The 26,808-nt window shown below is 39.6% G+C and overlaps 3 protein-coding genes across 8 annotated transcripts in view; 1 reads left to right on the forward strand and 2 right to left on the reverse strand.

Moving 5' to 3' along the window:
* The window catches only part of tfb1m (transcription factor B1, mitochondrial), a 28,685-nt gene extending 8,366 nt beyond the window's left edge, over positions 1-20,319 (forward strand). For both annotated transcript variants that reach the window (XM_051133847.1, XM_051133848.1), the window contains exons 7-8: positions 18,847-18,974; positions 19,526-20,319. In XM_051133847.1, coding sequence (XP_050989804.1) covers positions 18,847-18,974; positions 19,526-19,805 — 408 coding nt within the window. In that variant the 3' untranslated portion in view covers positions 19,806-20,319. The remainder of the gene's footprint in view (positions 1-18,846; positions 18,975-19,525) is intronic.
* Positions 9,420-18,993, reverse strand: LOC127179978 (claudin-20). 2 transcript variants are annotated; one of them, XM_051133849.1, is made up of 2 exons: positions 18,565-18,993; positions 9,420-13,830 (listed from the first exon to the last, which is right to left on the reverse strand). In XM_051133849.1, exon 2 carries the CDS (start codon positions 13,724-13,726, stop codon positions 12,995-12,997), a length of 732 nt encoding a protein of 243 aa, XP_050989806.1. In that variant the 5' UTR covers positions 13,727-13,830; positions 18,565-18,993; the 3' UTR covers positions 9,420-12,994. The 2 variants fall into 2 exon arrangements, with proteins under 2 accessions (XP_050989806.1, XP_050989807.1); XM_051133850.1 differs by lacking the exon at positions 18,565-18,993 and adding an exon at positions 14,244-14,758.
* Positions 20,320-21,347: 1,028 nt separating the features above from the next.
* Positions 21,348-26,808, reverse strand: part of LOC127179975 (rho guanine nucleotide exchange factor TIAM2) — a 127,268-nt gene continuing 121,807 nt past the window's right edge. For 3 of the 4 annotated variants that reach the window (XM_051133843.1, XM_051133842.1, XM_051133844.1), the window contains exons 21-28: positions 25,766-25,945; positions 25,504-25,622; positions 25,310-25,418; positions 24,941-24,999; positions 24,539-24,635; positions 24,365-24,446; positions 24,082-24,239; positions 21,348-23,751 (exon numbers count right to left, since the gene is read on the reverse strand). In XM_051133843.1, the coding sequence (XP_050989800.1) occupies positions 23,138-23,751; positions 24,082-24,239; positions 24,365-24,446; positions 24,539-24,635; positions 24,941-24,999; positions 25,310-25,418; positions 25,504-25,622; positions 25,766-25,945 (1,418 nt within the window). In that variant the 3' untranslated portion in view covers positions 21,348-23,137. The remainder of the gene's footprint in view (positions 23,752-24,081; positions 24,240-24,364; positions 24,447-24,538; positions 24,636-24,940; positions 25,000-25,309; positions 25,419-25,503; positions 25,623-25,765; positions 25,946-26,808) is intronic. The other variant, XM_051133845.1, reaches the window with a different exon arrangement.

Here is a 26,808-nt window from a genome sequence, read left to right on the forward strand (position 1 = left end):
TTAGTTGTGTGTGTCATCTTTGAGTTGGCTGTGGAGTCTGCATACCTGGTATTAAAGTGATTTAATCAACAATAAGAATGGTCCAGGTTTTAGGCCACTTGATGGATCAGTAACTAAATATAAATCTTATATTTGTTGATCTTGTGCATCCTTGCTGTGGAATTCTTCTGATTTGTCAGGATGATAATGTTCTGGCAAAACATAGTGGCAAAACGTAGATTTTCCAGAAATTGCAAAAATGTCCTGTGATGGTCTTGGAAGCATTGGTAAAAATGTTTGTATGATTTCCTAGCTTTACATTATATTGTAGCTATTTAATCGTAACATCTTATAAAAAAATATTTGAGCTCTTTTTGTAATTCATGTTACAGGAGCCTGCCAGTTTAGCCGACTAGTCAGGTAAGTTTTAGATTTTAAGTATCAGAAAGTCTGCTGACTTACAACAGTGTTTGCCACCACAGTACCACACCTCTGGAGCAGTTATGTAAGAGCTCTCAAATTGTCTCAAATTGAAATTAGACCAATAAGCAGTGAGCAAAGTGAAACATGTCTGATGCAATTAAGTCATTTCCCAGGTTCCCCTGGTCCAAATTAGAGGTCTCTTACAGTGCATGCATAATTATTAAGCAAGTTGATATTCTGATCTTTTTTTTTTTTTTTTTTCCAAGCACATTTTACCAATTCCAAACCACATTGATCTCAAGAACTACTATTTTTGTATTATTTTGTATTGTATCAGTGGTATAACCCTCCCCACTCTCCAAGAACTGCACTTATCCAGAGTGAGTAAAAGAGCTGGCTAAATCATTCTGGACCCCATTCACCCAGCCCACTTCCTCTTTGAACTATTGCTGTCTGATCAGCACTACAAAACACTGACCACCAGAACAGCCAGGCTCAGGAACAGTTTCTTTCCTCAGGCAATTCATCTCATGAATAGTTAACTTGGCAATAAATGTGTAATTATGTGTTATTTATTTAACACACATACTTATTTACTTTTCATTGCATTTGAACATAACATATCTGTACATACAAATACCATCTTTTGTCTATTTTTGTATATTGTGTGTTGTTCTTCCGCTATTGAGTCTATGGCAGCCCATAGAACCGCTTGCGGGAAAGTTGTGAAATTTGGCACACTTATAGAGGATAGTCCCAACATTAACCACAGCAAGTTTGGGGTCTCTAACTCAAGCTCTCTAGCGCCACCACTTGTCCAAAGTTTCAATAATTTTATGCTAATAACTTTTGAACCATAAGACACAGAATGAAAATTCTCATTCTCAAAACTCATGCCGAATCGAATGAAGTCCAAAATTCAAAAGTTGTAAGGTTTAGTTTTTTTTCTATAAATTTTTGTTCGTAAAACCTACTTTTTCGAACTCGTCCTAGACAGTTTGTCTGATTTTCACCAAAATTGGCTCAGATCATCTTCAGACCATGCTGGCAAAAAGTTGTGGAATTCAAATTGATTAGTCGAACCGTTCTCGTATAATGCGCAAATGAATTCTACAAAAAGCACGCAAAATTTTTTTTAGTTATAGTTTTGAGGCTGTATCTCCGCAACGGTTTGGCATATTGAGACCAAACTTGGTGTGTGTCATAACAAGCATGACCTGAGGCTACCTGCAGTGTTTCGGCACAGTGCCACCAAGTGGTCAGGAGATATAAAAAGGGCATTTTTTTGCTTATAATATCTGAATGGTTTGGCCAAAAATCACAAAACTGGTCTCTTCGGATTCGGTGCATCATGCCGAGTCCAACCATATCCAATTTTCCCATGTCAGCAATTTTGGGTGTCGGCCATATTGAATTTGTCAAAAAATGCTATATCGATCGCATTGACATGTCCTTACAAAACCCAGTATGTGTCTTTGGCACTATGCCCTGACAGTACTCAAAAAGTTTGGGGGCAGCGCCACCTTGTGGCCAAAAGTTATAAAGAAATTTACAAAAATGCTAATAACTTCTGCTTACATTAGCCTATTGAAATGAATGTGATGTCAATAGATTCCTTGGGTCATGCAGAGAACATTGATATCCAGTATACCAAAATTGGCCAAACATGCTGTCCGCCATTTTGATTAATGTTGAAAACCTACTTTTTCTAACTCCTCCTAGACCGTTAGTCCGATTTTCACCAAATTTGACTCAGATCATCTTCAGACCATGCTGGCAAAAAGTTGATTGATTTCGTGTCAATCTACGAAACGGTTTTCTTTAGCACATCAACGAATTTGCTGGAATGATGCCAAACTACATCTGAGGCTGTATCTCTGCAAAGCTTTGACATATTGATACCAAATTTTATATGTACCGTTGTCACCTCACACTGACCACGCCACATCAATTTGGTAACAGCGCCACCTATTGGTCAGAAGTAATACACCATTCATTAAACATTAATAATGAAATTTACAGAAATGCTCATAACTTCTGATAGCATTAGCCTGTTGTAATAAAACTGGTCTCAAAACATTCCTTGGGTCATGTCGACAACATACATACCAATTATCCTACAGTTGGCTGAACTTTCTTTGTGCCATATTGATTAATGTACAAAACCTACTTGTTTGAACTCCTCCTAGACCGTTGGTCCAATTTTCACCAAATTTGACTCAAATCACCTTCAGACTGTGCTTTCACAAAGTTATGGATTTCTTGTCAATAGACAAAACCGTTTTCGTACAGTGCCACTACACATTTGAGGCATGATGCCAAAATGACTCTGAGGCTGTATCTTTGTAAAGCTTTGACATAGTGACACCAAACTTTGTGTGTGTCATTGTCACCTCAGACGGAACACGTCACATCAATTTGAAAACAGCACCACCTATTGGTCAAAAGTGATAAGCCATTAAATTATATGATTAGTTATTGCATTTATGATGTTTCAGCCATTTCAACTGATATCATCCTAAAATGGCTTTAAATACTCATTGTTGTAGTCGTTCTGTTGCTCCTTGCCATGCTTAGCTCCTCATTCTGCCTCTTTTGTGCTTGGCCCCGCAATTGCTGCTTGCAGCTATATTTAGGGGCCAAGCACCAGAGGTGCAGTGGCACCTATTGTATCCGTTGGCGTTATTATTATTCCGCTGCTTCTTCTTCTTCTTCTTCTTCTTCTTCCTCTTCCGCCGCAAGTCTATGGCAGCCCATAGAACCGCTTGCGGGAAAGTTGTATAATTTTGCACACTGATAGAGGACAGTCCCAACATTAACCATAGCAAGTTTGGAGTCTCTAACTCAAACTCTCTAGCGCCACCACTTGTCCAAACTTTCAAAAGTTTTATGCTAATAACTTTTGAACCGTAAGGCACAGAATCAAAATTTTTTTTTTCTCTGAATCCTTGGCTCATGCCGAGTCGAATGAAGTCCAAAATTCAAAAATCGTAAGGTTTAGTTTTTTCGCTATTCTCAATTGTTCGTAAAACCTACTTTTTCGAACTTGTCCTAGGCCGTTGCACCGATTGTCACAAAAATTGTTCCAGATCATCTTCAGACGATGCTGGCAAAAAGTTATGGAATTCAAGTCGATTCGTCCAGCCGTTCACGAATAACACGCGAAAGAATTCTATGAAAAGCTAGCAAAAATCAATGTGAGGCTATATCTCCGTAACAGTTTGTCATATTGACACCAAACTTGGTGTGTGTTAAAACAAGCATGACCTGAGCCTACCTGCAGTGTTTCGGTGCAGTGCCCCTTAGTGGTCAGGAGATACGAAAAATGGCTCTTTTTCTTTATAACGTCTGAATGATTTGTCCAAAAATCACAAAACTGGTCTCTTTAGATTCGGTGTGTCATACCGAGTCGAACCATATCCAATTTTCCCATGTACAAAACCTACTTTTTAGAACTCCTCCCAGACTGTTAGTCCGATCTTCACCAAATTTGACTCAGATCATCTTCAGACTATGCTGGCAAAAAGTTATGAATTTCGTGTCGATATACGAAACCGTTTTCGTTTAACGCATCAACAAATTTTCTGGAAAGATGCCAAACTACATCTGAGGCTGTATCTCTGCAAAGCTTTGACATAATGACGGCAAACTTTGTGTGTGTCATTGTCATTTCACATAGAACACGTCACATCAATTTGAAAACAGCACCACCTGTTGGTCAAAAGTGATGAGCCATTAAATTTTATTACGATTGGTTGTATCTATGATTTTTCAGCCATTTCAACTGATATTATCCTAAAATGGCTTAAGTTACTCACTGTTGCTCACTGCTGCTCCTTGCCGTGTTTAACTCCTCATTCTGCCTCTTTTGTGCTTGGCCCCGCAATTGCTGCTTGCAGCTATATTTACTTCTATTACTATTCTGTTTTTATTCTTTTTATATTTGTCTTGTCTTGTCACTGTCATTCTGTTGTACTGTGGAAGCTTCTGTCACCAAAACAAATTCCTTGTATGTGTGAACATGCCTGGCAATAAAGCTCTTTCTGATTCTGATTCTGATAAATCATTGTTCATATAATTGATGTATAATTGTCCATTAAGGCTGGAAGTGAAAAACTCCTTATATTCAGGTGTGCATAATTATTAGACAGTTTTTTTTTTTATAGGTAAAATAAGCCAAAAAAGAAATTGAACTCCGACTGAAAGTCAAAAAGTATTAAATACCCATGAGAAATATTCAAAACTAATGCAATACAGAAATTGCGAAGTTAAGGCATTACCACTGGGTAGCAAAATGCTCATTGGGTCAGCACGGTCAGAAAAAGGCTTTATAGACAGATAAGTTAAGAGTGATTCTTAAAGGACCAGCACCACATCCTCTTGTACCACTGTTTGAAGATTTTATCTTTCAGAATCTGGCAATAAGTTTTGGGAGTTCATTTTTAGTCCATCTTTGCAAGACAGACTTCAGGATAGGAGATAGACTAAAAATGAACTCCCAAAACTTACTGCCAGATTCTCGAAGATAAATTTTTGAAAGAGTAGTAAAAGAGGATGTGATGCTTATCAGTCCATAAAGCCTATAAAAAAAACAGTCTTAGTGTATTTTACTGCACTATTCTTATTAAGACTCCAGCTAGGTTGCAGTTCTGGAAAATGGTAGCGCTGGAGACTAAAGGGTTCCTTATGGTTTCACACCTAATTCTTTACATGAATTCATAATTCTTTTGCCGTTAACATGTCTTTTCTTCTCCACCTGTTTTTTTTCTGACTCTGCTGATCCAATGAGCATTTTGCTGTCCAATCGTCATGTCTTAACTTAGCCATTTCTGTACTGCATTAGTTTAGAATATTTCTTATGGGGGTTTAATAATTTTTGACTTAAGTCAGAGTTAAATCTCTCTCTCTCTCTCTTTTTTTATTTTTTATTTTTTATTTTTTATTTTTTTTTTAGGCTCATTTTATCTGTAAAAGAAAACCTGTCTAATAATTATGCACACCTAAATATATAAGTTTTTCACTTCGATTCTCATGTACAGTTATACAGTGGCGTGAAAAAGTTTGGGAACCCCTTGCAGAATCTGTGAAAATGAATGAATTGTGAGATCATACAAAAGGCATGTTATTTTTTATTTAGTACTGTCATGAGTAAGACATTTTACATAAAAGATGTTTACATATAGTCCACAAGACAAAAAATGTTTGAACCTTCTGTAATAGTTGTGTTTGCGTCCCTCAGTTGTCCTCTGTGTGAAAAGATGAATCTCAAAATCATACGGTCACTGCTGGAATGGGTTTAAATGTGCAAAAGATGCTGGAAAACTGAAGAATGTGCAGGAACTGGAGGATTTTTCTGAGAAACAGTGCACAGTTTAACTGTTCAGAACAAACAAGGGACTCATGAACAACTATCATAAAACAAAAAACAGTTGTAGATCATCTAGGTAACCACACACAGTATTAAGATCTAAGGGTTCCCAAAGTTTTGAAGGGGGTTATTTTAATAATTTCAGCTATTTAAGATGTAAACATCTTTTATGTAAAATATCTTACTCAGGACAGTACTAAATAAAATAAAAAAAACATGCATTTTGTATGATCTCTCTTATTTTGTTAAAATTATTCACATTTTTACAGATTCTGCAAGGGGTTCCCAAACGTTCGCATAAAACTGTATATCACTTATAAATGATTAAATACAAAATTAATAGTAGTTATTAATATGATTTGGAATTGGTAAAATGTGCATGGGAATATTGTGCACTGTATATTTAGTTATACCTTCAGTCCATTACACATGAGCAATTACAGTTTAACAATTAATAATCGGAAATGTGTGAATTGGTCCAGATATCACAGTACATGAACACTGTGCAAAGTTAATAGGATTTATTGAAGGTTTAGAGAGAAGATGCGTCTGGGAGTGAGTTGCCACACATGGTGTATAATACACAGCTCTTGTCAAATTAACTGGATTAGAGAACTGAATATTGTGCAGCTGGTAATTAGCAGTAGCTCATTCACTGTATTTAGAGAACAGTCCTGAATTGCTCTGCACTATATTCACACTATGGGTTGCATTATTAGATTTGCCATGTTTCATTTCCCTGCAGAACCCCTCTGTAAGGTCAGAGAGAATTAGCCGCAGCATTTCATCAGAACAGGACAGAGTTGTTCTATTTATAATCATGAGCATTAGCTGATATTGGCATGCCACTAGGGGTGTTTTTTTTTATATGTGGCATTTTTTTTTTTTTTTTTTTTTTTTTTTTTAAATGTCTGGCAGTCTTGTGTGGACGCTGTGGGGCACCTTGTTCTGTCACATTGAGTGACTGTGGTTGTCCTTGAAGGCTTGTCCATGGTGATTGGATGTGCATTGTATGTCCTCAGGCCCACGCTGCACTTGCTGGTCTCCTCAGTCATGGATCGCACTTGACACCCCCACCAGGTGGATTGCAAATCTTTAACCCCAGCACTTGCCCACGCAGTGACTGCTACAGTAAATGTTAAATTGTGACATATTTAAACAGAAGTTCTCATTTCTAGCATGTTTGTCTTATTCAGCTGCAGTACAATCAAATGAACTTGTGTCATCGCCCACATTGTGTCTGCTGTAAAATGCTGCTGTTAGACAGAATAATCGCATTCTTCAGAATGACTGAATGAATATAATTATCGTCTCTTCATGATCAGATGCAAAAGTGGTTCAGTAGCGACCCCCCCTCCTCCTTCTCCCCCACGCGTTTCACGAGCACAGGGATGGGCTGCCGTCCCTTGAGCTGATGCGTGTACGGAGGCAGACGTGGAGCCAGCTGCTACTGCAGTGTCCTTCCCACACACAGAGGATAGAAAGTGCGAGTAAGAGGGAAACAGCTTGAGGATGGGCTCATGACAGAGATTGATCTGTAGAGAGAGTGAAGCGTACCTCAAGCAGATGTTTGTCTGGATATTAAGAGTAATGGAAGCACTGGCACCTCCATCCCTCTACGCTCTCTGAGGAGATGATCCTACACAGCTATACATGTGGGTTTATGACATTTGCACATGAAAATGTGTGGAGAAAAAGCTTAAGAAGACACAAAAAATTATAGGTTTGGACACATACATACGGCCTTTAAGGATTTACAGTATAGGATAGTAGTTTTCTCTTTGACTGGAAAGGGCAGTCTTTTGAAAATACGAGACTTATCCAATAATCACAAAGGACTGGAAAAGTCATTCAAATAATTGGTCGAAATGTGTCGGCACTCCGTAAAACACGTCTCATTTCAATTCTTGTTCCTTAAATTTTCTTATCACAAAAATATTTCAGCTGAATGTTGCAGCAAATGATTTTCGATTGCACAATTATTATTATTTATTTACAATTATTAAAATAATAATGTAAATATATTCCTGAGGAGACTTGTTGTTCTGCAACAGAACCCTATCTGACATTATTTTCTTATTTCTTAAGAAATAAAAGAGAGAAATGATACTCTGGACATAAAAAAGGTGTCATTTCAACTACCTATACATAGCAAGGCCAGTCACGCTTTTTTTTTTTTATGTTCATTTTAAGGATCATTAAACTCTTTTTCTCCATTGACTGTTGCACCATGGGACCATCACAGAAAATGAAACCTCACAGAGTGCATAATGGGGCCAAATGTGGTATAAGTAGTGCTCCATTTTAATAAATGGGGTCAAATGAGGTATCGGGAGTAAAGGAAGGTTATTTCAATGTCTCAGAAAGCCTGCAGCCTTACTCTCAATATATTATGATCCCAGATCTAAAAATATCCCATTTTAATATTAAATACTTTGGATTTTGACCAAAGCTCATTAGTAGTTTTCAATAAAGATATTTTAGAGATCTTGCAAATATGTGGTTCTACACCCAGTGTAAGATTTGATTATATGCTGTTATAATATTACAACAGCGCTATTTTTGGCTAAAGCTTCTCCCACATATTTATTTAATAACAGTTTTCTCCTTTGTGTATGTAATGTTTGAAATGAATTAAATTAAATCTTTTAAATTTAAGATCTACACTGAAAAAGAAATGGTGTAAATGGGATTTACTTTTAAACAATTTTCATTTTGAAATTGCTAGTACATTTTACAAATTACCAGTAACACAATTAAATGTGACATTTTGAAGCTGATAGACTGAAATTCTATTTTGTAAAACATACTGCAGCAATCTTTTATTTACACCTTTGGAAAGAAAATGAGAAAATATTGTTTTCATGCAGGCTCTTTTATCTTGGCATTCTATACTGCCTGTCTCAGCAGTTCACAATGCACCAAACAAGAGCAGTATCATCATTCTGTTGTGCTCACGGGACTGAGTGTGTGTACAGACCCAAGAGTGTTTCAGCAGAGCAAGGTCACCCACAGTGTCTGACAATCATATTATATCTTCCACATTGCTCATATTACAAAAATAAGACACTGGCTCTAAAGGAAAATAATAATAATGCTTGCAGTGACTGAAGTGAGCCATTGAGGGGTGCTGACTGATTGATTGTTTATGGACTTGGCACGCCATTACTGCTGATGGGGTTTTGATGCCCAATGAAGTTTAACACTTCAGTTTTTTAAACAGTTTAGCTAGTCTTACATGCTCAAAATGCTTTACCTTACATGAAGACATGTAATGGAGTATTTTGCCATTGTGTGATGTTATAGATTTCCTCTTCTTAGATCTCTTATGAGCTCTAAGCTGTTACATTATCCAAACCAAATCGCCTTAATTAGGATATATACATTTACTTATATAAAACAAATCTTCTCATCACCCTATACAGTATGTAATGAACCATAATGAGATGGCCTAAAAATTCGCCTAAAGAACCAAGCCTTATATGATGGCCAGAAATCTACCAGGGCTGTCTTACACTTTATGGACTGTGACTTAGTGTTAAGATCGCTGCATACATCAAATCATAATGGACAGTAAATCATAAAAGTATATAAAATAGCCACGTCAATAAAAAATGCATGTATATTTTAAAGGCATATACAAATGCACTTTGTGATTTTTTTTTTTTTTTTTTTTTTTTTTTTTTTTTTTTTTTTTTTTTTTTTAAATGCATCGTCAACTAGGTAAAAGTTTATGCACACCTCTTATAATGAGATTTATTTTCAGTAGTTCTCTTTCAGTGATCCTCTAGATAATTAACGAATGCTGATTTTATTTATTCATATTTAATGTTAACTAAGAATACAGTCAATTGAAATTATGAAAGAATATGTTCCATACAGCCTGTTCTATTCAAATAGTTGCCATTTGTTGCTTAAGTGTTGTCCCCACATGAACAAAACAGCACAAATTTATTAAATAAGACTTAGTTATTTTTAAGAACATACTGCTTACATCAATTTTTTATTAATAAAAATATAACTACCTGCACAAGCACACTGAGAGAACAGTACAGAAATATTTGAACAATATCCTCTGCAAAATTAAGAAGGTGCAGAAGCATCCACCAAAAAATAAGCTGCATTTATCCAATGAGAAATCATTAAATTGGCCACTGAACAAAAACGAGGGCCTTTTTGTTTCATCTGGATCATATGAAACTTTTTTTTTCCTAGCGTGCTAATAAACAAGCTGCACCATAACAATATATGAATAGTTTGTCTTTATAATTACAAAACCTCTTCTGGTAATACTATCTACAGATAATCATCTTCATTTCAGTGTATCTTCTACCATGTTAAGCTAACAAAAAAATAAATTGCTTTCAAATGAGGTTACACAATTAAAGGTGTAAATGTTTGTCTTCTTATAAAGAAGATTTGCTGTGAACATGCTTGGGTGTTGAACAGTGCTCTCAGTAAATTAATAGTGATAAATGCGATCTTTGCTGAGTTTCAATGAATATGAAATACCAAAGTACAATTTAAAGTCTTTTCAATCCTAGTGAACTTGAACAGCTTGTGATCCTAGAATCATTGTGCTTTGGAATTTAAGATTAGTTGATATTTTCGTTGATAAACTTCATATTTATAAATTATCTCCCAGTACAGATGACAGTCTTTCGAAAACTTTAAATAATCTTGCATTTGGCAAACAGAACAGTACACCTGTACATACATTTGCAAAGTAGTCATGAGTTTGGCACATTCACAATTGTAACATTTCAGTGCATCGTTACTTCCGGAGGGTAGGAGGAGTGCTTATTGCATTCGGTAATGGTGCATGGGCAGTCGTTATTGTCCAGGAGCTGGCATGGTCTGCTGAGGAAGGCGTAATCTGCCCTAGAGGGCCAGCGCAAAACCTGGCTGTGCCCACGCAGCATGCCCGCCGCTGCCTGCAGGGGGCGAGCTGGGCCCAGCCATCTGCTCGCCTGTGGGAATCTGCTTGAGAGGAAGAATGCACTGTGCTATCCATCACTGCCAAAGCTCTTTTTGCCAGAGCAGAACAACACTGAAATTGCATTCCTCCCTTCAGCAGCATAGAAACGCATGGCTGCATCCAAGCACAACACACACTTACTCGACTCTTGGCACAAGTTATATATGCAGGGGAAGGGGGCATGCTTATGAGGGGGCGTTTGTGTGTACATGCATTGGCAAATTTGCACATGACATGCAACCGTTCTGGCTGTCAGAGGCAACATCCGTAAGTGCTTGGGGAGAACGGGATGGCGAGCACTGAGAGAGGTAGAGTATGATGTTTCTCGTACTTGAATTAATCGTTATGGCCAGTATTTGTGGCATGCTGTCTGTTTACCAAAGACAAAAAGTTTTAAGTTCATATAAAACTGAAGCAGTGGCAAGCAAACAAATGGGAAATGCATTGCAAGGGACAATTCACCTGAAAATGAACATTTTGACATCTTGTTTCAAACCTGTATGAACTTCTGTTGAACGCAAAGAAGATATTTTGGAGAATACTGGTATTCCAAACCATTGCTGGTAGCCATTGACTTCATACAGGTTCCAAATCTGTAACTCATACAGGTTTGGAACAACTTGAGGGTGAGTAATTGATGAACTATCCTTTTATAGTAATAACAATGGAATGTATGTGAGCAGCACCATAAGTAAACACTTTAAATGTTGAACCATTTCCCTTTCTCTGGTAATCGACAGCAAGCCACAGATGATGTCCACAGACGTTAAGAATGACCTGAAATATTCCTTTGAGATGACGTAAAGAGCCCCTTGTAGGTGACAATCTGATGCGTTTGTAGACAAATGTGGCTGCTTATTCATATTTTGGGAAAAAGGAAAGCAATTTGGCAAAAGACTACTTCCTGTGAGAGTAGACGCAGGCAGATTGCAGCCTTATCAGGTGCCACATGCTTCCACAAAAGCGCTGCCAATTACTAAATCTCATGTCTTTGTTGATGTAAGGTGTCTAAAACAAAACTGCTGCACGTATGTTGTCTACTGATCGTGTTCTCAAGCTCGGAGGTGGTCAGCAGGGTAGGGACCCTCCCATCTGAGAGAAAGGATGATGCAGAGGCTTGGTCTCCAGACACCAATCCTCTGCTGTTGGCCGGAGTGATTTATGACAGCCTACAGCTCATCACAGACAGGACCACCATCCCCTGAGCGTGCAGAGAGACACAACCCCTAGACAATACACGTATTTGGGTGCAGAATCCCGTTTCCATGGCAGTGAGTAGCAGCATGAGTAAAAAGCACACATGCAGCACAGCAAGCGTATGAAAGTGTGTGCGTGATAGAGCGGCAAACAGCATGCCCTGAGCTGAAGGCAGCTTGCTTTTGTCGGGGACAAAATACGAAAGTGTTGAATGGCACAACATTACATTGTCCATTTGACGTAAGGTAGGGGCAGTCTCCTCTCAGCCTCGATATGGATTTCCCATACATGCCTGACCCAGCAACCCCTATTCATTCTCTCCTCCTACTTCTCTCCAAACAGTTTCAGCGGTTTATGTACTACAGCTCTTTAGGCACAGGCTATATGGCTACAATTCAGTCTACATCAGGCATTCCACTGCATTATGCACAGGCTCCAGAAAGCATGCTTAGGCAGAATATCAATCATCCTATCAGCTACCAAAATAAGACAGATTTCATTAATACAACCATTACTCAAATGGAAAGAAAAGCAAAGAATCTCCCAAACAAGGGCTCTCCCATACTGTTGCCTCTAAGAGACATATTGCCATCTTACTTTAGACAGAGGTTACCGAAACGATTGTTAGCAGCTAAACGATTGCTTCTGAGTTCAGATCTTTGGGAAGGAGGGGTTGGGATTTGAAGTAGCAGAAACATTCCCTTGTTGCTAATCCGTTCCCAGAGGAACACTTTAATAAGATTTACTAGGATGCTGGATATGTGCATTTATTTATCATCTTGCTCAGTCTTTCACACCGCTTTAGCTGTCGCTACTGCAGTGTTGCTGCCACTCGCCCCTCAGTATTAACAATCCGTCTGTTCGTAGACGTCGCTTAACGGAATACTTCCACCGTGTTGTGCTTGCTGATTGTAAAAAGGAGAGATGGAAACAATAAGGGAAATGCTTCAAAGTTGCGGCCCCTCTCGCCCTTGCATGTTGTAATCACGAGAGCCAAGTAGTCGAGTGGCAGTGCTTTGCACTTGTTTTGCTCCAGAACTTTCAGTCCCCTATACGTAGTCCTGCAGGCTGTAGCCAGTTTTGTTGTCCAGTGGTGACAGAGAACAGTACTGGTGCTGGAGCTGGTCCTGTTGCTGCTGTTGTTGCAGCAGTTGCTGTTGCTGCTGCAAGAGGAGTTTGTCGGGAGGGAGAAGTATCAAATCCTGGGGGCCATGTCGCTTACCAGAGCAGGAAAGACAGAAAATGGATCCACCCACGAAAAGGAAACCAGACGAGATGAAGGCTACGTAGACAGCACCGCCCGGCTCAAACTTGTTGCTTTCGGGCACATTGGCGTCTAGGAAACTGACGATAACCTCGTTTGTGTACCAGGAGGCAGGAACAAGGCAGAGAAAGCCAGAGGCCAGAAAGCAGGTGCCGGCTGCCATGGCAGCGTGACGTTTAGCACGCCGTCCACCACCCCAGCGAGTGCACTTTAAACCCAAAGAGGCCAAACACAATCCCAGTGCTGCCAACACGCAGGAAAGCACCATGGTGGTGCGTGCCGTCTGCAGGTACGCGGGCAGTGCCAGCACAGAGTATTTTAGCGTGCAGCTGAACATGCCTGTGCTGTACCAGGTGCAGTCCATCCACAGCCCCTGCATCTGCGAGATGGCAGTGATGATGTTCGAACCGACATCCGCGCTCACCTTCCAGTTAGGCAGTAATGTGGCCACCGTGGCACCTAGGATGCCTAGCAATGCCAGCACGAAGGCAAAGATCTGCGTGCCCGTGGACGCCATCCTGCCGCGTTCCTGAACTCGGCCAACATTCACACGAGCTTGCCTAGTCCCCTCTCCTTCGGCTGCAACTGCGACGGCAGAGACTCCTCAGCACCGCTGCCTGCCTTAGGAAATAAGTGAGAGAGAATTAAACGAGTGTCCTCCTCCCCCAGTGCACTAGGAACAAAGAGAAGTGTGCGCCCACAGGATGATGAGGAAGCAGGTTCCTAACTACTGGCTCCTTTTACTGCTGCCGAGCCTTTCCTGTTCATGCCTCATACCCATAGTTATTAGTGCAGTGACTGAACATGCACGTATTGTTGCCATGTCTGATAACTGGAGTCTGATTTTGTTTTCCATACGGTCAGGTAAATGAAATAAAGTATCGTTTCAGACACACGAGCACACAACTTGTCAGCACATTTTCACCCTTTCGTTTTACTAAGGCAGTAACACAAATCTTTTAGGTTATGACTCATAGTGGAGGCTGAACGGTTTATTTATAATACGGAGCGGAATGCAGAAATCCTGTCCTTACCTCGGCTGGTGCAGAGCGAGCTATGACGCGTCAGGTTTCCGAGCACACACATATACACACACGTACACACACTGCTAAATACATAAACAGAGTATAAACGCCCGTAGTTGTATCGTTAGCTATCCGTTCATGTTATCCTTGTCTTCAGCAGCAGCGGTGTATCAGAGGACATCAGTGATGGAGCGACGATGCTGTTTTCAAAGCTGCACGAATGATGGTCTACGTCACGCAGCAGCGATCTCAACTTCACGCTCATGAAAGTCTCCGTTCTTTGCTCCATATGCTCTTACAGCGATTTAAGTCCCGTCTGTGATTTAATGTCGTAAGCTCTTCATTCGATTTAAGGTCTATTTTGAACGCTTTAACTTACCCCGTTTTTTTTCTCAAAGAAATAAACGTTTACCTCGTTAATTTTGAAAGAGGGCTTGTTTTTTTCAGTGCTGTTTATTATCTGGTTTATTTGCATATATTAAGTATTTTGAATATTAATTACATAGATTTAACGAAAAAACACATACTTATCGAATATTCTATTGAATATTATGTTTTCCTGTAAAAAAAAAAAAAAAAAAAAAAAAAAAAAAAAAAATCGAAATATTTCCTTAATGATCTAAGACGTCATGAATTTATTAAAGATCAGATTATATAAAATATTTAGAAAAAAAAAAATCTAAAGTTTGTCATTTTGTTCTGTTGGCAGATATTTAGACTTTTTATTTAACCATAACCATATAGAGAGAGATATACCATATATATATATATACATATATATATATATATATATATATATATATATATATATATATATATATATATATATATATATATATATATGCTTTGTGGGTAGTGGTCTCATTGGGTAGTGGACTAAGGCATGGACCTTTCACCTGCTATTAAAGGAGTTTCAGTATAGTGGCAATGCACCACTATCACCCTAATCATAAAATGACTAGCCTCTGAGCAGGAACATTCACTCTGCAGGAGGATGAACTCACAGCTGCTGCCCCTATAAACCCCTACACCCCCCACCCCTGCCGTCCTCTATCCGTCCTCTCTTCGCTGCAGGGTGGGAGTGGCTATATGGCATTGGTTTAGAAATGACAAAGAGGGCAAAGAAGGACAAAATTGAATCTACCTATAGAATTCTGTTTTGTATAAACAAATTCTTTAAACACATTCAGGTTAACAAATGACCAAAATTGGACCTGTAGGTCAGAATCAGTACTTTAACACAGGTGAAAATGAAGGTATACTCTTATATTTAGTGGTGGTGATCTTCATGTGTGCATTCAAGTGCTAATGCTGGGACCGTGCTAAAAAGTAAACAACTAAAATGTGTTAACAATGTGTAAGGGGTGCCATTAACGTACCCAGGGAATGCTTATGTGTTGGCAGCTGACGTGTGAAGACGCACAAAGCAATTATATGCATGGTCCCTTGATTTTATCACCTCTAGCTATCATGTGCAAAGGCTTGAGTGGACATCAAAGTTGTCATTTCTTGAGGGATGGGGTGGGTGTTTTTTTTTTTTTTTTTTTTTTCTATTTACTTGTTTAGGATGAGATCCATTTGTTATTCACTGTTGCTGATGGAGTCATTTCATTACCCTGCTGTAGCTGTTTGCCTGTAATGCAGATGTCAAAATGGTCTTATTGCTACTGCTACAGAAATGGCTGTTTAAATTCATGATAATAAATGGAAATTACTCTCTGCTGTACAAGAGGGAAGTGCATGGGTCTCCACACTACCTTGATTTATTGCCTCTGTGCTTTTCTTGTGACTTTACTGTTCAGTGAAATAGGAATGATTTTCACTGACCTAGCATTTTTAAAGTGCTTAAATATAGGGCCGCTGTTTGTTTAGAATCAGAATTTAGCCCTCTTAACAAGCTTACCCTCCATGTCCATCTTCCCTTGTGTCTTAAGCCAGACAAAAGCCTGTAGTCTCTCATACGATGGAGAGAGTCTCCATGAGAATCAATTCATATCTGAAAAGCACATCAGTAGTTCCTTTGGTTCCCATCGATGCCTTGGGCTGTTCATAAAACGTAGGACGAACTATTCCTACAGTAAAAACAAGCCTCTCTGGCAAAAGCCCTGTCAGTCGCGCTGGTTACATTCTCTCTTTCGCTTTCCTCATCTGAGCTGAAGTAAGAGTGGTTGTCTTTTGAAAGTGCTGTCATGATTAATGTATCCCAACTCATTGCAGGACTATTTTCTCCTTTCCCTCACTGTATGCATTTCCAGCCGCATACTCCATTGTTCTCTGGCAGTTATGTAAAGGAAATAATGGTTACTCAGATAGCCCTGAGGGACTGCCATCTCAATTTGATCATTCTTCATTAGAAATGACAAATTAAAATTCACACCCTTTGTATTAAGGGTGCACTCACACTCAGGTGCAAATGAGTCCTATATAGTAGGGGCAAATATAGTGTAGCTATAGAGTATATTAATGACAGTAATGTGTTTCTGTTGAAACCGACCCATATATGTTGGGGAAAGTCACTTTTAAAAGTAATGCATTACAATATTGAGTTACTCCCTAAAAACGTAACTAATTATGTTACTTTTTATGAAAAGTAATGCGTTGCGTTACTTTTGCATTACTTTTTAAATCTGGGCAGAGCGTGCTTGTTTGTTTTTAATATAAAAAGTTCTATTTTTGGCAAATGTAAAAGCCTTGTCACACCAAAAGCCTGAGGCTTTGAGAAAAGTGAATTCACGTCTGTACAGTAGACCGCAGAAGAAAACATATCAACTCTTCAGCAATAAAAAAAAACAAAAAAAGGAAAACATATATTAGATGATTTTGAGTAATTTTTTCTTATTAGTATGGTTGAATTGGATCATCGAAGGTCGGCAGCAAAGACATTGGTTAATAAAATGGTATTAAATGCATAAAGGATATTTGTATTATTTAGCGTATTTAATTATAGCAGGTTTGTGTGATATTCTGAGTTGTATTTTTTTATTGTTTTTATTCATTTTGAGGAATACTAAATTTGTTTTATGTGAGTGAGATGAATTAATGCATGTTTACATTTATTCTAAAACTAATACCTTACTCCCGATTTCTCTCAACATGGGGACAGGAGAGATTTTAATCAATAAATGGGGGGAAAAGTAACTGGCGTTACTTATTTGAAAAAAGTAACTCAAGATATTTTCTTGTCAATTAAAAAGTAATGCGTTACTTTACTAGTTACTTGGAAAAAGTAATAATATTACGTAACTTGTGTTACTTGTAATGCGTTACCCCCAACACTGCATATGTGTATGTGTATATGGGGGTGTACAGGCCATTTTGTGTTTTGCTTTAATACCAGGATTAAAATAACTTGAGGGAAAGAGGAGGGGCATATTACAGGCAAGCTATTGCGTATATACATGTATAATACTATGTGGTTGCTCCTAAATATTAAGTGTTTCTTTGTGACTTCTTAGGGACTTGAATCTACCTGGTCAAAATTTCAGATGCCTTCACAGAGTGAAGGGGCGTTAAGAGTGTCTCATTTTAAAGCCAGCATCCCCAGCTGGGTAAATGACAGGTGGCCAAATTGATTTCTTGAATGTTGGTTCTCATTCTGCATAGCTGAGGGCAGATGAGTCAATGGTTTTTGAAAGCTCTTGTCACATCTTTCCTTCTCTGTCATCTCCAGTGTATTGCCGTTTTGTAGCCCTAAACACCAGAAGGGCTCTTTAAAGCCTTGTATCCTGCTCGTAATTTATTTAAAATAAGCCCAAGAGTGGAAGAATCTAGCCAAAGTCTAGGAAGCCAGGAGTCCTGCATGGGTTAACACTATGTTAAATCACAGTAAAACATGCAGCTGAGATGCAGCACAAATCAATTTGCATTTTCTCTTTATCACCTACAACAAATTGCGTTTTCCTCAGTATCTTCATTATCTTCATCACACATCTCCATTCTGGGGGCATTCCAGCACATTTCTAAAAATCTACGGCAAAGTATTGCTCTTGTATCTCGTAGATATTTAGGAGCTTTCACTTAATTAATTAAGTTCAGAATCCACACTCTGGAAGAGTGAATAACAAAGATGAACAGTTTGTTCTGATGCAGGTCGGTAACTGGTTCTGGAGCTACCAAAATTATGCCTCCCCCTACATGTACTCGAGAGAAACAGGTTTTAGCCTGGGCATGGCAGACATCTATGCAGATTTTGCATAATGAAAAGAAGCACTGTCCTTTAGTGCTGATCGGTGGGAGACAAGGGAGACGGAAGCTGAAGCGTCTCCCTACAGCAGCACTAGACTGTGGCTATAAGAACATTTAGGAAGCAACAGTGTAACAAGAGACTTACTATTCACATTTGAAGAGGATTGTTTTGATGGTCCTTCAAACAGGTGTTACTGTAGCAACCGGAACTGGCTTGTCATCGTGCAGCGTCATCCACCGCCTCCTCTCCCAACCCTCTGCTTCTCTTCACTCGTATATCCCTCTTGCGCTAGTTTCTATTCCGTTTCTCCCCCTCACTCGAGTGGGAGTAGCTTGTGAAAATGGTCTCCAGGTCTGACTATAACACTGCTGTCTCTGTGTGTGTATGTGTGTGTGTTTTCATCTCGTCACCCGGCGGTGTACGTAGGTGGATGTGGGGGTGGTGCACTTCACTCCGCTGGCTCAGCCCCAGATCCAGCAGCCCTTCAAGCTGGTCGAGAGGATTGTCAAGAACGCCTTCCAGTTCCGGAGGAAGCACTGCCGCAGAGGGCTCGAGTAAGCATTTCCCTGGCATTCTGTAAACTACTTTTCAAAACTACCTCTATTCTCGATGTGTTTCGTTTGGCTTCCTCTAAATAATGGATTTTAGGAAGGGTAGATACAGAGATACTGTTGTGTACCTTGATGTTGAGTGTTCATCCTCAAAATGTTAAATACATACACTGGAAAAAATTTCAGGGGTGTCCAGTCCTGAAACGCCAGTGTCCTTCAAAATTCAGCTCACACACACCCTAACCTGAAGCTAATCAGGGAGTGAAGTATTACCAGAAACTTCCAGGCAGGTGTGTTGAGGCAGGTGGGGCTCAGTGCTGCAGGAAGTTGGGAAGGAGCTCAGCAATTAGTGTCACTGAATTGAGGAATGTGAGGGAGAACATCTGTAATTTCAGCAGCAACATAAACTGCATGAGTCGCTGCTTTTCTAGTTTGACAAGCGCTAAGCGAACATCCGCACTGACCATATAACGTCACTTCCATGCCTCTTCTCAAGTTTTCTGTGTTAACTCATTGTGTCAGTGTGTGATGACTGTTTTTTTTCTTTGCTGCAGGATGCTGTTCCCAGAGTCTCAGCGTCAAGAACTGACGGAAGAGTTGCTGCGCAGTGCTGATGTGGATCCCACACTGCGGCCCACAGAGATCTCTATTTCTGAATTCAGGGCTTTAGCAGACGCCTACAGTAAGCTTTGCAAGGAAGACCAAGGCCTCACTGACTATGACTTCAGAGAGGAACTGAAACTCAGGCATCAGGCAAAGAGACAGTTGGGCGGCAATCGTAGAGGGCTTCACCTTCACAAAACAACAGAGGAAAATGTTAATGACAAACACTAACGCAGCAGACGCCAGACTGCTAATGGCGATATTCTCATCAGCTGTCATGATTTTTTTTTTTTTTGAAAGGATGCGTGCAGTATGCAGAAGACTAGCCAGCAGTGAGGTAAATGAAGCATCAGCTGGAATTTTTCAGCTAAAAAACACATTGAGTTTGACATTTTAAGCACTCTGCAAGGGCAGGGCGAAGAAAAGCTTTTAGAAAATGCAGGAGGTTTAAAATAAAGTTATGGGAGATATAGTTTGAGAACACTGTGAATTATCACATAAAGCTGCTTTGTAGGTAGGAAGGAAAAGTACATTAATCAATTCCAGTTCCTAGTCTCCCTCTCTGTATTGAACTGAGGAAGAGAGGGGGTTGCCCAGAAAACCTGTCATATCATAAAGCAGCTATGGGAATGCTTTAATCATTTTACAGCTAGAGGCTGACATCCGTCAGAGCAAAAACATTTGCCATTGTTACCTAAAAATAATTTGACTTTGATGAATAAATTATTTTTCCTAGACTTTTTAATATGTGTGCTAATAGGATTTGTATTCTTTGTATCCCTAAGACAAGACTCACGTCTTCATAGTCCTCAAATTGAATGCTAAAGCGTGATTCGTTTGTCACTTAAAGTGCCCCTACTATGGATTATAAAAGATTCATATTTTGGCTTTGGGAGTGCCCAACAACAGGTTGCCATGCATGCAAGGTCGAAAAACACTTTTATTGTTTTATAATATGCATTTATTTTTACTTATTTGCTTAACGATTGCCAAACGGTTCGCTAAACGATTCATTTCCTCATTTGCGTGACACTAATCTGCGGTGATTGGTCTACTGTGTGCAACGCATGTCGGAAACGGAACGCCCATCACCATTACTTAAACCCATAGCTTGGTGGTAAACACCCAAACAGCCTTGGTATATGCGTTAGCCCAATGCAGAAACGTACTGATAAAGCACTGCAGATTGTACACCAACATATTGCTCTGTTCTTTATCAGAACTCCAAGTAATAACAACAACAAAAAACATTCACTATTCATTGACACATTTCTAGACAATTGCGAGCGAACATATATTGCTATTATCTGGCTGGTTAGCCAGAAACCTACAAGCTGCACGGAGCAACACAACTAAATACGGATTCTGCATGCTACAGAGTACATGAGAGCAATAATGTTTTACCAATTACGACACTTTCAGAATAAAAATTTCCTGATAATTTACTTACTCCCTTGTCATCCAAGATGTTCATGTCTCTCTCTCTTCAGTTGCAAAGAATTTAAGGTTTTTGAGGAAATCATTTTAGGATTTTTCTCCATGTAGTGGACTTCAGTGGTGCTCAACAGATTGAAGGTTAAAAATGCAGTTTTATTGCAGCTTAAAAAGGCTCTAAATGATCCCAGCTGAGGAATAGGGGTCTTATCTAGCGAAACAATTGGTAATTTTCTTAAAAAACATAAGCTTAATACACTTTTTAACCAAAATTGCTTGTCTACTCTTAGAGACTCTAGACCAGGGGTGGCGAACGTCGGTCCTGAAGAGCCGCAGCCCTGCATAGTTTTGCTTCAACCCTAATCAAACGCACCCGAACAAGCTAATCAAGGTCTGAAGGGTTACTAGGAAGCAACAGGCAGGTGAGTTTTAATTAGGGTTGGAGCTGAACTCTGCAGGGCTGCGGCCCTCCAGGACCGGAGTTCGCCACCCCTGCTCTAGACATTTAAAGTATGTCCCATCTAATTTTCTCCCCCAACTTCAAAATCGCCCTACATCGCGGTTTTATTTTTTTTATTTTTATTTTTTTTTTTAAAGGGCGTTTGAACCTACTTGCGTCTGTACTTCTGCAGCGATTTAGGATGAGTTTGAAGTTGGAGGAGAAAACAGGTTTTGAGTTTTTAGACATACCCTAACTACTCAGTGCAGAGCACAGTGTCTTCTCGACAGGAATCCGCTCCAGTGTTTGAGGGAGGTGGGGGATAAAGTTTTCTGGGGTCTGTGTGGGCAATATGCTGTTTCAAGATGATGATCTTGAAACATCTTAAAGGGGTCATCAGATGTCAATTTTCCACAAGCTGATATGATTCCTTAGGGTCTTAATGAAAAACTTTGGTTAAAAATTCTCAATGGTTGTGTAAAACGACACCCTTTTTACCTTGTCAAAATGAGCTCTGCGAAAATCATCCCATTCTGAGGGAATGTTCCTTTAATTTTTACAGATTAATTAAAAACCACTGCATGGATTTTTATCATTATAGGGTAGATGTGTACATATACTGCCAACACATATTAATGTTTAAACAACATGAAAAAGTTAACTTTGCATCCGATGACCCCTGTAAGATTTGTTTTAAAAATGACTAGTTTTCATGATTCAGAATCGACTTTTTCTTTTCAAAGACAACTTTATACATGGAGCACTGTCAGATGTAAAACTTTGCAGAATGTTTTCATTCACTTAGTGCTGTTACACTGCATGAAAGGTAATTTATAAAAAATCCATAATAGGGGCATGTCAAAAAAAAAGGCTGTTTTTTGCAGGAACTCATTAGAACAAAAATAATCTAACAATGTAATCAGACACCTTTTTTATTACAGTTTTTGGCTGTGAAGTGTCAAATGTATATAATCTCTTAAAATTAAGTTACATTAAACCATGAAAAAATATTATTTACACATTTAAACATTCTAAAAAAAGGACAACTGCAGGCTTTATTTCAGAGGTACATTTCCAGCATAGCACATTTAAATTCCTGATGTTTACAGCTGACTGTGTTTTTGTAACAAGGGCATGGGTAGCTTGTCCACTGAGATATCCTGCCAATGTCTTAACCCAACATTTTGGATTCCTATTAAAAAGAAATATAAAAAGAACCTTGCTAATAAATAAAATTTTATACAAAGCAAACCAATCACAAAGATAGAAGCAATGCTTAAAGCAAGAAGCTTACGTAGTGTCCAAAACACAATTAAAAACCTGACAGAATTCGGTCCTCGTGTGTGTCTGTGGGAGGGCAGACCGGTCTTAGTTTTGCACCAGCATGCCGTGTAAGAAAAGTAAAGGCAGGTAATTTGGTTCTCTGGTGCAAAACAGTTGCTATATAGCCAGTTCAGTGAATTAGTGCTGTGGATCATGGACAATTATGCAACACTTAACACCATTCTGAATGAAGGTCTGTCAAACTGTGGTTCCACAAAAGGTGAAAATAAATCATCTGGCCTCAGTTGCTTCCCTGAATTGGCTAATAAATTTAGAAAGGCTGCATGAGATAATGCAGCTCCACACCAGGTCAAGCATATAGGCTCTGAAGCCATGCTAAAATTTGTTCTGTGGTGGCCAGGTGATACTAAGTAGTAGTCACGTTTTTTGTCTCCGCGGTGTTGTCATAAAAGAAGTCCTCATTGACAACAGAGGTCAGGCTCTGCACACTGAACTCCTTCTCCAGTAGTGAGTTAAGGTCCACACTATTTGCCATTGTCTCTGTCTGGCTGTCCAAAGAGTGGCTATGCCGACGCATGTTCAGTAGGGCCACCTGGCTGCGTCTGAGGCTACTCGTGCCTCTGCCAGACTTGCGTTTTACCGCGCTGAAGTGAGCTCGCTTTATAGAAAACTGCCTTTCTGAAGTGTCCACTTCTCCGCTCTCTGGCTGCACATGAGGAGCAAGTGCCTGGGAGGCCTCCTCAGTCAGCCGAAGTCTGCAGAACTGGGCCTCGATAGCACTGGGATAGTCTCGCCACGCCTGGTCATTGGTCTCATTGTCCTCATCACTGACGATGTTGGGCTCTTTGACTGTGCTTCGCTGCGCACGAGACTGATCCAGAGGAGCGCTAGCACTGCTGGTGGTTCCACTGCTTACACTGGCTGAATCTGAATCTGGTAGACACAGCCTCAGAGGATCATTGTTGGGGTTGGAAGTATCGCTTGAAGGCTGTTTGGAGAGCATAAAGGCTCGAGAAGAACCTGCGGGGCACAGATGAATGCAGTCATGAATGTTAAGATCGCCTATGTACAGTATATCTCTGATGAAACACTGCATTGTGACAAATTACAGACTTCAGAGTGAATTGATTGCTATGACCTTTGTTACACATTTACAAAGGTTCTGACATTCAAAGCCAGCTTGTGATGTAGCATTTTTTTTTGTTTTTTTACCAATGGAAGTCTAGAAGTCTAGATTATAGCTGAATGTTGCGTGGTAAGCAATGTGCAGCTTGAACACTTCCACTGTGACGCATCATAATGTTGGCTGCTTCCAATATAGAATGTAAGTAAAGGGGAGGTCACACTGACCTAGCTTAGCAGAAGTTGGTAGAGTTTTTCGAAGGGGAGTAAGTCGCTTTTTACAGGTTCTCTCAGACTGTTGCTCAACTTTTTGCATGTTTCGACGCAAATTCTCCCGCAGGATAGAGCGAATCACCTTGATGATATTCACTTTGCATTCTGGGGTGCTGCAAATGAAAAAAAAAAAGTGAAATGTTAAGCTTTGTATGGAGAAAAAAAAAAAAAAAAAAAAAAAAAAAAGGACACCACGATTTTTTTTTTTTTTTAAAGTGGCCAAGTAGGCAATTCCTACCTGCTACACAACTGGAACACCGTCTCAGGCCTGCCCTCTTTTTGTGATTTGGTGTGGATCAGCTCCCAGACGCAGTCTGTGTCTTCAGACAGCATGAAAATGCAAAAGATTGATCATTTGTACATGTGGAAATGACTGACTCTATGAGCTCTACTGGACAGATGTGTCTCTTACCTGCAGTATTGCCCAGTCTAACCTGTAGTGCTGACAGGGGAATGAGCCAGCGAAACTTGAATGGATCCTGCTCTCCATGGGCTGATTTTGAAGTTGGCTAACAAATAAGAAAATAAAGAAAAACATGTTTTGTATTTACATCTAAAACTGCATTATGTGAATGCAATGTTTGTCAGAAAGCCATTTATGAAAAGTAATTGTTTTGTTTCAAAATTTGGAGTTTGAGTTAAAAAATAAATGCGTTAACACATGACCACCCATATTTATATATTTAGGATTATTATCTGAACTTGTCACAATGTAATGCAGGACAGAAGGAATACAATGATAAAAATAAGTGACCCCATTAAGGAACAGATAAGTAATTAGACCAAAAGGAGGAGAAGAAAAAAAAAAACTTACCATTTTCTTTTTCACTTTGTTGTTCTCCCTGTACAGCAGTATAACAGCTCTCTTAAAAACTAATAAGACAAATCAGAGATTCTGTGACTCAAGCAGATATGTTAATTTTAGAAAACGACAGAATTCTTTGTATTTGAGGCTGCAGAACTGCTGCCAATATATCTGAAACAAGCCCAACATACTTTCACAGATCTATAAAAAGCTCAGTGTGAAGATCAAGCATGACAAAATAAATCTTAATATTTACAGTTTATTTAGTATATTAAGGTATAAAACATTTATTTTGGCACATGAAAATATAAGAAAAAAGTTTCATGGGAAATATGCTTCATAAAAATACGGTTTCATGGGAAAAGAAAAGAGCCTCACCGAAAACATTCAACTCGGGATCCTTTTTCATACGGCCCAGCGATGGGAACGGGTTGAGCCAAATCACTGAGGAATGAATGAGGAATTGTCCCATAGAAATCTCTGTGACCTGAGACAAAAAAGGAAGAGAGAGACAGATGATGATTGAACATCCAGTTAAATCAGGGTATTACCCTCTGTATATGCAGCTGTACCTCTTTCTCAGTGCCACTCTGCTCTGCTACCAGCTGGTCAAATACTGCACCGTAGTCTTCGTAGATCTTCTGCATTTCATTTATGTGGCTTGCAACTTTTTCCATTTCCTTAAGTGCCTCTGTAATAAGAAAAAAGATGTCTTAAGATAATTCATTCTGGGCTTTCTTAAAAAAGTGTCAGCTCTCACAAAAACACGACCAGACATCTAGACAGTGAGCAAAAGCAAGCTATGCTGCGTGCGTGTCTGTACGCGTGATGTACCTGTGAGGTGGTAGTGTTCCTCACTGTCCGTGTCTGTTAGAGAAACCAGCTCGCGGAGCAGCAGGGGGTATTTCAGTACTCTTTGCACCGGTTTGATTAGGTAGGACTCTAGTGTGGTTGAGTGCTGCTTGGTTGGATTCCTTGCATCGAGGAACTCCTTAAAGGATCGATCTGTTTTAGCTGAAGAGAAAAGAAAAACCATAAATGCCAGCACCACCCACTGAACTAGAAATAACATTCTCTCAATGGCCTCTCCAGGTAAATGGCTTTAGGCAATGCACACAGGGCACAAAATCCATCCACAAGGAGGCAGCACAGGCCCTCTGACACCACGTTAGAACCACTGCAGTGTAAATGCAACACTGCAGACCATGAACAACACCAAGGTGAGTATCAAGGCATTAGATCGCGCCTTCACCGAAATGAGCGTTTTGGCAGGAGTTTGTGAGGGGAGTTAACCACCACCACTTCTACAGCACACAGAATAATAAATTTATCACTCGCATTGTCGTTCAAATCAAGAGGAGCTATTAGCACAGTAATTGAGGCACTCCTTGCCCCAGATGGATTGACACTTCAGGGAGCAATTGGCAGGCAATTAACAAGTCGACACAAAAAGGCGTTTTCGCTTTGCGAACGGAAACCTTGGCACAACAGAAGCAGTGTGTGAGAATATATAATTACAAGCACCGCTGACAGACGGCGACGCACACTCCTGTTGTTGCATCTGCAGTGCAAGCGCCACGTTTCATGTCCTTACCCCGCAGTGGTTAAACAGAACGTGATGTTTCTTATAGCCATTAAAGTGTGGCTGCTCTGTGGATTGCTCTCCTACGGAGCCCCTTAAGGGACATGGTGGTGAAAAAAATCAGAGTGAGTGAAAAAAAATTCAGGGTGGGAGGAAAAATATTTTTCAGATTTTTTTGCGTTCTCTCGCAAAACATTTGCGTTCCCTCGCAAAACTTTGCGTTCTCTCGCAAAGTTTTTTGCGTTCCCTCGCAAAACTTTTGCGTTCTCTCGCAAAGTTTTTTGCGTTCCCTCGC

This window comes from Labeo rohita, chromosome 17 (genome assembly GCF_022985175.1).
Source record: "Labeo rohita strain BAU-BD-2019 chromosome 17, IGBB_LRoh.1.0, whole genome shotgun sequence".
Lineage (NCBI taxonomy): Eukaryota > Metazoa > Chordata > Actinopteri > Cypriniformes > Cyprinidae > Labeo > Labeo rohita.

Bases quoted from the DNA above. Each gene is read 5' to 3' on its own strand.
- LOC127179978 (XM_051133849.1), bottom strand. From the start codon at position 13,726: ATGGCGTCCACGGGCACGCAGATCTTTGCCTTCGTGCTGGCATTGCTA.